The following is a 10,179-nucleotide window of genomic DNA, read 5'->3' on the forward strand; positions in this document are numbered from 1 at the left end:
GGAATAAAGACACAGACGTAGAGAATGGACTTGAGGACACCGGGAGGGGGAAGGGTAAGCTGGGACAAAGTGAGAGAGTGGCATGGACTTATATATACTACCAAATGTAAAATAGATAGTGGGAAGCCACCGCATAGCACAGGGAGATCAGCTCGGTGCTTTGTGACCACCTAGAGGGGTGGGATAGGGAGGGTGGGAGGGAGATGCAAGAGGGAGGAGATATGGGGATATATGTATATGTATAGCTGATTCACTTTGTTATACAGCAGAAACTAACACACCATTGTAAAGCAATTATACTCCAATAAAGATGTGTAAAAAAAAGAATGAGAAAAACAAATATCGTATAGTAACGTGTATATGTGGAATCTAGAAAACTGGTTTGCAAGGCAGAAATAGAGACACAGATGTAGAGAACCAACATATGGACACCAAGAGGGGAAAGTGGGGGTGGTGATGGCGGTGGTGGGATGAATTGGAGATTGGGATTGACATATATATACACTAATATGTATAAAATAGATAACTAATAAGAACCTGCTGTATAAAAAAGATAAAATAAAATTCAAAAAAAAAAGCCAATGAGAAGATTTCAAAGGAAAAACAATGCCAGAAGATTACCAAACTTTGCCCTGCTTACCTAACAAATATTTATTTTATAATATTATTCACACCAAGGGAAAAGGCTGATAAATATAACAATAAATGAAAACAAATCTAACTGCTGAAGCAAGTGATAAAGTTATGTGAAGACAATAGGATTATAAGAGTTAAGAAGATATGCAAGATATGGAACACAGCAATACTAGTTAAATTTTATTGAAGCATTGTCCTGTTTTTGTCCAGTAATTATACTACATATGATAAGAGTAAGGTTCTCATAGTAATCATTTCCCCTATACCAGGAATTAGATTAAGTAGGTGGTGTATAATCCTATTCTCAGTGATAAGATTGAAGGTAATACCTTATGGATGATGCCACGGAAATATCCATTATAAATAGTCCCTCAATTAATCTCAGACCCAGGGAAGGTCAGTCAGGGTTTTTTGTTATTTGGGTTTTTTTCCTCTGGGAATCATGTCTAGATATGATACCTGCATCTGTGAAGCCATCTGGGTCCATGAGGGGAATCAGCCCTAGCATGAAGCCACTTCATGGAGGAATGAATGAATCTCTACTTTCCTGCTCCTGCGCATTTTCTACCTCTGAGATCCTTGTAATGAAGATATCTTTATTGTTTGCACATATTAGACTCAGGATTAATTTCTCTTATTAGGAAGAAAGTCTTCCTCACTGATCAATTTCAAACATCACACAATCATTTCAAACTACTGAGATAATCTAATCACAAAAAATTGTATACAAAATAAAGCTGAGTGTTCTGGTTACTAATGTTGCCCCACACATGTACAATTTACCAGTGACCAGTCTCAAGGATTCCTGATCTGGGGTATGATAGATCAACCACTACGTCCCACAGTAGGCTTAACTCTGCGGTGCAATTCACACGGTGCTACCCATAGAATCAAGCAGAATCTACTTCTGCATGACCACAGACTTCTTTAAATCATTTCCTTGACCTATCCACCTTTTCCCACTTCCCTTGTGCTCAGAACATTCCCCACAAAATTACTATACCATGAACCTCTGCCTCAGATTCAGCTTCCATAGACCTTAACTGAAGAAACTTTTCTTAGAGAATGGAAATCATGTGTCAAAAATCACAGTGCTAAAGAAAAAAAAAAAAGAGCACTTCAGGTTTTAACTCTAAGTTAAAATGCACTTAGCCTTCATGTTATCTGTTTATCAAAGAACCTACTGATGAAAGAGTCAGGCATTCTAGCTCATCAGTATTCCTTTTACTTTGATTCATTCTAGTGAACCCATCCCAAATCGGATGACACAATCACAGAAAAGAAATACTCTACCAATAAGTTTCCTCAAAACTCCCTTCATGTCTCTGTTCCTCAGGCTGTAGATGAAGGGGTGCATCATAGGAGTGACCACAGTGTACATCAGTGAAGCCACTGCAGTCTTCCTGGAAGAGTCAGTAACTGCCGAACTAATGCACGCCCCAAAAAGCTGTCCCATAGAAAAAGGAAACAACTGAGAGGTGAGACCCACAGGTAGAAAAAGCTTTCTACTTTCTGCCTGATGACGGCATTTTCAAAATGGAGGAAACAATTTGAATATAAGAGAAAATGATTCCAGAAAGAGGAACACTAGCAAATATGCTAGCTGCAAAATATATCAGGATGTTATTGATGAGGGTATCAGAACATGCAAGTTTGATGACCTGAACAACTTCACAGAAGAGGGAGATTTCCAGGTCTGTGCAAAAGGACAGTTGCAGCACCATCAGACTATGGAGCAGGGCATCTGCAATGCTAATGAACAAGGAGAGTAGAATCAGTTGAACACAGAGGCGGGGGTTCATGCTGACTGTGTATCTTAGTGGGTGACAAATAGCCACATAACGATCGTAGGCCATAACTAAAAGGAGAAAATTTTCCCAACAAACAAAAGTCGGAACAAAGCTGATCTGGGTGAGGCAGCCTCTATAAGTGATGCTCTGATTCTGTGCTTGGATGTTCTCCAGGATCTTTGGGATCATGGTGGTGCTGAAACAGATGTCAGTAAAGGACAGACTGGAGAGAAAGAAGTACATGGGAGTGTGGAGTTGGAAGTCAGAGATGACAGCCTAGATGATGAGAAGGTTTCCCAGGATGGTGATCACGTACACGGACAGGAACAGTTTGAAGAAAGTGGTCTTCAGTTCTGGATCCTCTGTCAGTCTCACGAGAAGAAATTCTGAAACATCTGTTTGGTTTCTGGGTTCCATATTGTTGATAAATCTGATGGAAAAGATGTGGTCCCTAGTCCAGCAGCAGGAGTATCACCAGAGGCAAACACCAGTTTGGGAAGGGAAGTAATGGAATGGAGGGATGCTTTCCATACGCTTGTTATTTTGAAAAAAGACCTGAAGTTAATAAAGCAGTGTGTCAACATTTGTTAATTCTCGAAAGGATCTAGGAATGGTCATTTTAAAAATTACACTATGATGTTCTGATTATTTATAACATTCGGTAACTTTATTAGGAGAAACAGGTAGTCAGGCTGATGAGTCTCACTGGATTGCCACCTCCTTTCTCAGAGACCTCACAGCCTGGCAACAGAGATAACACAGAGCTGTGTTAAAAACACAGAACTGGAAGATACAGTAAAACTGCCCAAGCCTCCTCCCCGAAACCACTACAGAAATGAAGTTAAATGCCCGCCAAGTTGAAAACAATCACCATGTTTGTAAATGAGCATGTTCTTTGCCATTGTGGAGAGAGAGTAGGAGACTGACAGAATGAGAGCTCTTTGAGGATTTCAGGAAAGGTACGAGGGAACATGTCAAGATGGGAGACAGGCATGAGGCAAATGAATGCCTTGGTTCTAATCATTGTATGCATGTCCTTTCCTCACAGTTTCCCCTGGATAAACTTGTAGTAAAACACCTGCCCTGATTTCCAAACATTAACAAAGGGACATTTTGCTACCTGGATGACTTCACTGTGCAATGATGGAATCTCTCCTAGAGATGCAATGATGCATCTCTGCTAGATGTTCAGTGATGGAGACTAAAGTTCTATAAGAGGAGAGGGACTGAGTGAAGCTCCAGGCTCCTGGGCAAGAAGGCTTATCTCCAGGAGGAGGTACAGGTGTGCTGTTTCTTTACCGGGGAAATGCTGTTGACTGCGGTTTTCACAATTTGTAGTCTCTGTACCTCTGGAGGACCAATATCCAAAGCTCCTCATTAGCCAAACAATTTCATCATCATTCTGATGCCAGTGCAGTGCAAATCCTTAAAGGCCAAGAAGGTATCATGGAAAAATTCAGGGTGGTTGATTCCCTGATGCTATGAAGCCAGGTGTTCATCATTCACTGCTCCACCTCTTTCTGTTCACATGTATTTCACATACAATGCAAATGTGGACAAACCATTCTTCTCTAACTGGACTCTACTATTCTTTTTTTAGATACAACCAGTGGCATATCTATGCAATCAATGATATCAGGAAGCCTGGTTATAATTGTAGGTTATGAAGTTATTTATTTATTCATTCATTCATTCATTTCAGCCATATAAGAAGGAATGAAATTCTGACACATTACAACATGTATAAACCCTAAAAACATTATGCTCTGTGAAATAAGCCAGACAAAAAAGGACAAATATTGTATGATTTCAGTTATAAGGTACATAGAATAGGCAACTTCATAAGGGCAGAAAGTAGACTGGGGGCTACAGGGGAGAGGGTGAGAAGGATTGATTTTTGAGAGTGCCAGAATATATTAAAAGTTGTTTATTTCCGTACTGAGTAATCAAAGCACGTTGATATTGATGGAGTGAATAAGGTCACATGTGAAGATATTTCATTGGAAGTTTATTTGCCCTGCTTTTTTCTTCATTATATTGAAAGAACAATTCTGAATTTTCATTCTCGAAAATTGTTTGTGGCTTTTTTTTTTCTGTATTAACTTTTTTATTAGTGGCTTTTTTTTTTTTTTTTTTTTAGTACAGGGGCCTCTCACTGTTGTGGCCTCTCCCGTTGCGGAGCAACAGGCTCTGGATGCGCAGGCTCAGTGGCCATGGCTCACGGGCCCAGCCGCTCCGCGGCATGTGGGATCTTCCCGGACCGGGGCACGAACTCGTGTCCCCTGAATCGGCAGGCGGACTCTCAACCACTGCGCCACCAGGGAAGCCCTAGTGGCTTATTTTTAAAGTGCTTAAATTCCTCAGTCTTTACCTTTTGGATTGTATTAGTCTCTCAGGTGCTCAACTCCTCTGAGGTCATAAAAATATCTTTGTATATTGTCTTCCAAAATATTTAATCACTTTGACTTTTGCTTAACATTGGAATGATTTTTGTTTGTTTTTGTCTAGAGAGAACGATGTTATTTATCAGTTTCAATTCCCTTTTTTTGATTTTTTTAAATTGTGGTGAAATAGATATAAAATTTATCATTTCAGCCAATTAAAGTGTTCAATTCCATGGCACTAAGAACATTCACAATGTTGTGGGACCACCACCATTAACCATCTCCTGAACTTTTTCATCACCCTGAACAGAAATTCTTTACGCATTCAACAATAACTCCGGGGAATGCCCTGGCAGTCCAGTGATTAGGACTCAGCGCTTTCACTGCCTTGGCCTGGGTTCAATCCCTGGTCACAGAATTAAAATCCCACAAGCCATGATGTGCACAGCCAAAAACAAACAAACAAACAAAAAACAATAACTCCACATTCCATTCTTTTCTTAGAGCTTTCAAAAGGAGCCCAACACTTTGACTTTAGCCCAATGTAGCTGATTTCAGGCTTCTGACTTCCAGGACTGCAAGAGAATACATTTGTGTTGTTTTAGGATACTAAGCTTGTGGTAATGTGTCACAATGACAATAGGAAACTAATACAGGACATATGTCCCAAATCAGGCTGATAATAAAAACAATGTCTTTTGGGTGTCTCCTTGGAAAGATTCTTTCTGCATTGCAAAGAGACCTAAGGAGAGGCAGCCAGTCTTCTGTTTCTGGTTATTGTGTCTGTAGTGTCCCTGCACAGCTATAGGCATTGATGACCATCATGGGAGCAGCCTTAGGAGGAAGGCTTAGGCAGAATGAAATGCAGCCCTGTGTTTTTGTGCCTAGACCTATCTGACCTCTAAAGTCATTGTTAGAAAAGATGATAAAGTGATCGTTTATCATTTCCCTATGAGAGTCGAGACTTTTGCCTTATTATTGCTGAAAGCACGCATGTATTCTCACTGAGAGAATCGAAGTGTCTCAAATCTTCCAAAATTGTAAATATAATTATGCCAATTTTGTAGATGAGGAAACTGAGCTTAGAGGGTTCAAGTAAACTGTCAACGGTCGCATAGCTACTGTTTAGCAGAGGTAGGATTCAAATCCAGGTGGTCTGATTCCAAAATTCTCACCCCCCAGAAATATAAAAATAAAATAAAAAAGAAACACCAAAAAATTTTCTTTAATTAAAAACAAATTCTCACCCTTAACCATCTGATGTCTGGTCTTAAGTATTTCAAGAAGGTGGTCAGACTTGCTGGACCTCTCCTTAATTTATTTCTCTGTGTTATATTCCAGCAGTGTAAGCCTAAAGCAAGTGGAAATCAATGGAAAGATGATATTCTAGAGATGAGTTTCCTCAAAGCCCCCATCATAGCCTTGCTCCTCAGACTACAGATAAAGGGGTTCATCATAGGGGTGACCACAGTGTACATCACTGATACTACTGCATTCTTCTTGGAGGAGTGAGTGGCTGCAGAACTAAAGTACACCCCAAAACCTGTCCCGTAAAACAAGGAAACAACTATTATGTGTGACCCACAGATGGAAAATGCCTTATCCTTTCCACCAGCTGACGGGATTTTCAGGACAGAGGAGACAATTTGAGTATAAGAGAAAATTATCCCAGAGAGAGGAATAACGCCCAACAGGCTGGTCACTAAATACACGAGGACATTATTGATGAGGACATCAGAACAGGCGAGATTGAGAATATGAGCTAGTTCACAGAAAAAGAAGGGAATTTTTAGTTCTGTGCAAAAGGACAGCCGCAGTGCCATCAAAGTGTGGAGCAGGGCATCCACAACACTAACAAAGGAGATCAGAACCTGCAGAGCTTGGGGTTCATGATGACACTGTACCTCAGTGGGTGACAGATGGCCACAAATCGATCATAGGCCATCATGACCAGAATTCCAGTTTTCAGTCCAGCAAAAGTCAAGACAAAGCAGATTTGGGTGAGGAATCCTGTGTAACTGGCAGATTTGCTCTGTGTCTGGATGTTCACTAGCATCTTTGGGATTGTGGTGGTGGTGAAACAGATGTCAATGAAAGACAGATTAGAGAGGAAGAAGTACATGGGAGTGTGCAGGTGGGATGATGAGCAAGTTACCAAGCACAGTGACCACGTATATGGACAGGAAGAGGCAGAATAGGAGGGGCTGCAGTTCTGGATCCCCTGACAGTCCCAGGAGGAGGAATTCTGCAGCATCAGAGAGGTTTCAGGGTTTCACGTTGTCAATGGGTCTGTTAGAAAGATGGTGACAAGAAAACAAAACTTCAGAGAAATTTCCTTAATCTTGTCCATATTTTGAAACCAATCAGTTACAGGTCTTTTCTCCCGCTTCCTTCTCTCCCCTCTTCTTTCCTCTCCTTTTCTTGCTTTACATTCCCATAAAGCTTCGCCCCACACCACCCCCTGTCCCAAGCTTTTTTTTTTTTTTTTTTTTTGCAGTACGCGGGCCTCTCACTGCTGCGGCCTCTCCCGTTGCGGAGCACAGGCTCCGGACGCGCAGGCCCAGCAGCCATGGTTCACGGGCCCAGCCGCTCCGCGGCACGTGGGATCCTCCCGGACCGGGGCACGAACCCGTATCCCCTGCATCGGCAGGCGGACTCCCAACCACTGCGCCACCAGGGAAGCCCTGTCCCAAGCTTTTATAGTCCATCTATCCTTTGTCAAGTAGGGTTATGTACTCACAGGAAAATAGTCATGGAATGTTGTCTTCTCCCTTAAGATGCCTCCAAGCAAATAACTCCAGAATAAAATTATTAAGACTGTATTCTAGAATACAGTTTGGGAAAATGCAGTCTGTGGACAAAATTCTGCCTGCTGCTTATTTCAGTAAATAAAGGTTTACTGAAACACAGCCATTCGTTTATTTATGGTCCATGGCAGCTTCCCCGCTACAACGTCTGAGTTGCGAATACTTGTGACAGAGACCGTATAGCCCACACAACCTAAAACATTTACTATTTAGCTCTTTACTGAAAAAAATGTGCCTACTTCTAGTCTAGAATCTTGATTAAATTTAGGTTCAATTTTTGACATCCTTAAATATATTCATGAGGAAGAACATATTGCCTATTTGTCTTCTTGTAATAATTATTGCCTGGATCTATTAATTCACCAGGAGTTACAAAATGCTGACATTTTAATTCTTTTTTCAGTTATTGGCTGAAATACTTCCATAAAGATGAAGTTTCCCAAATTAAATAGGTGGATTTCTGGGAGTTCCCTGGTCGTCTAGTGGCTAAGACTCCACTCTCCCAACACAGGATGCCCGGGTTCAATCCCTGGTCAGGAAACTAGATCCCACATGCCGCAGCTAAAGATCCCGCACTGACAATGAAGATCCCTCGTGCTGTATCTAAGACCTGGCGTAGCCAAATAACTAAATAAATATTTTGTAAAAATAGATTTATTTCTTATAAGAAATTGAGTTCTTATAAGAAAGAATACTTCTTGATTCCTGTGTTCATCACTTTTTAAAATAATTGGTTTTCAGCATTATCCAACGATAAATGTTATCATCATGAACTCCTGGATTTTAAATGCATTTGATATATTTCAATACACTGCAGTTATTATTTATATTAATTCTCAAATTGTCTTTTGGCCAGTGAAAGTCTCCTCAGCTTGCCTCTGCAGTCCTTCTGAAATGAACTCAGCAGCCTCATATCTCCCTCAACTTTGACATGAAAGCTGTTCTTTGCCCATCATCTTGCAATAGATACATATATCAAATCATTATATTGTACACCTAAAACTAATGCAATGTTCTATGTCAATTATATCTCAATTTTTAAAAAAAGAAAGAAAATGTCAAGAGTAAGCTACTGGGACTTCCCTGGTGGTGCAGTGGTTAAGAATCCGCCTTCCAATGCAGGGGACAGGGGTTCGAGCCCTGGTCCGGGAAGATTCCACATGCCGCGGGAGCAACTAAGCCCGTGCACCACAACTAGTGAGCCCGCACGCCGCAGCTACTGAAGTCCGCGTGCCTAGAAGCCGTGCTCTGCAGCAAGAGAAGCCACCACAATGAGAAGCCTGCGCAGTGCAACAAAGAGTAGCCCCCGCGTGCCACAACTAGAGAAAGCCCACGCGCAACAAAAAAGACCCAACGCAGCCAAAAGAAAAAGAAATACTTGACCTACACCTACATTTCATACAACTTATAGTTGAAAAGGCAGGTTCACATGCCCATGTGCTCCAACACACATGTAAGTTTTCCTGTGACTGCACTGAGACCCTGCTTACTCTGTAAGCTCATGGCTCTGGACTTCTGTCCTGGTGGTTTTCTTCTGAGCACCTAGCATGCTCCGTAATGATGTCTGCCTTTGTCACAATCTTTTAAAGGTGGCTGAAGCTAATATGGCAAAAGCTTGGCATTAATTCTGGAAGGTGGTTGCATGGCTGTTTATTTTACTGCTTGCTGTGCAGTTCTCATGGTTTAAAATATTTTGTAATGTTTTGTTTGGAGGTTTTCAAAGAAAGACTAAACAGTAGACTCAACGTCCTCTCCCACAGTCCTCAGAAGCAAGAGATAAGGACAAGGCTTGATTGAGTTCTCTAAAGATGAAATCTGGAATGAGGACTGGGAAAATTGAGAAGCCAAACTCACGTCACTCCAGCCCCACTCACTACCAAATAAATGAGGGAAGCCAGAGAATTGTAAAAACATCTGCCAGATTTCTGAAGAGGCTAATTCATACTCAGCTGGGGAAGGAGTCCCTTGGATTTAGAAGACAGAATAGGAGCCAGAAATGATGAAAGCTGATTGCAAATAGGATGAATGTGGAAAAGTAAATATACCAAGAACGTCAAAAACTTGTCATCTCACTTGTAATTCCACTGAACTTTCTTACCTCTTGGATGTCCTCCAGATAGGCTGGTTAAAAAAAAATAAACTGTTCAATTTCTCACTGCATTTATTGGGCACTTCAGATTACCTTGGAGCCATCAATGTACTCATTCACCTTTCCTCTGGATATTGAAGGATGGGGATGGAAAATCTGTCCCCAGGAAGGGCAGATGGACCAAGTAAGGCAACTGGATGCTGGGCAAGAGGGATCATCTCAGGAGACTCCAGTGTGCTCTTTCCTGACCTGAGTAGGGCTATTGAGCAGAGTGGTCACAGATAGACTATATGCAGTCTCTATGGCCCTGGGGGCTCAGTTTCCAAAGCTCCTCATTAGCCAAATGTGTACTGTCATTACTTCCCCCAGGCAGCTTATAGCCTTAAGGAACACAGATGCTAGAAGGGAGAGCTCCTGCATTGCTGACTTCCGGACCCTGAGAGGACAGACAGGTATATGTCATTTTCTTCCCA

The 10,179-nt window shown here is 41.4% G+C and overlaps 2 protein-coding genes across 2 annotated transcripts; both read right to left on the reverse strand.

The window, feature by feature from the left end:
- Positions 1 to 1,870: 1,870 nt before the first annotated feature.
- Positions 1,871 to 2,843, reverse strand: LOC114892228 (olfactory receptor 7G1-like). Its single transcript, XM_029216883.1, is given in 2 exon segments — positions 1,871 to 2,066; positions 2,068 to 2,843. Coding segments are annotated over 2 exon segments (972 nt in total).
- A 3,334-nt stretch (positions 2,844 to 6,177) lies between these two features.
- On the reverse strand, positions 6,178 to 9,120 carry LOC114892230 (olfactory receptor 7G3-like). The gene is given in 4 exon segments (XM_029216884.1): positions 6,178 to 6,683; positions 6,686 to 6,945; positions 6,947 to 7,055; positions 9,108 to 9,120. Coding segments are annotated over 4 exon segments (888 nt in total).
- Positions 9,121 to 10,179: the final 1,059 nt, after the last annotated feature.

Source organism: Monodon monoceros, unplaced genomic scaffold (genome assembly GCF_005190385.1).
Source record: "Monodon monoceros isolate NGI ecotype Baffin Bay Population unplaced genomic scaffold, NGI_Narwhal_1 Super_Scaffold_12, whole genome shotgun sequence".
Taxonomy (NCBI): Eukaryota; Metazoa; Chordata; class Mammalia; order Artiodactyla; family Monodontidae; genus Monodon; species Monodon monoceros.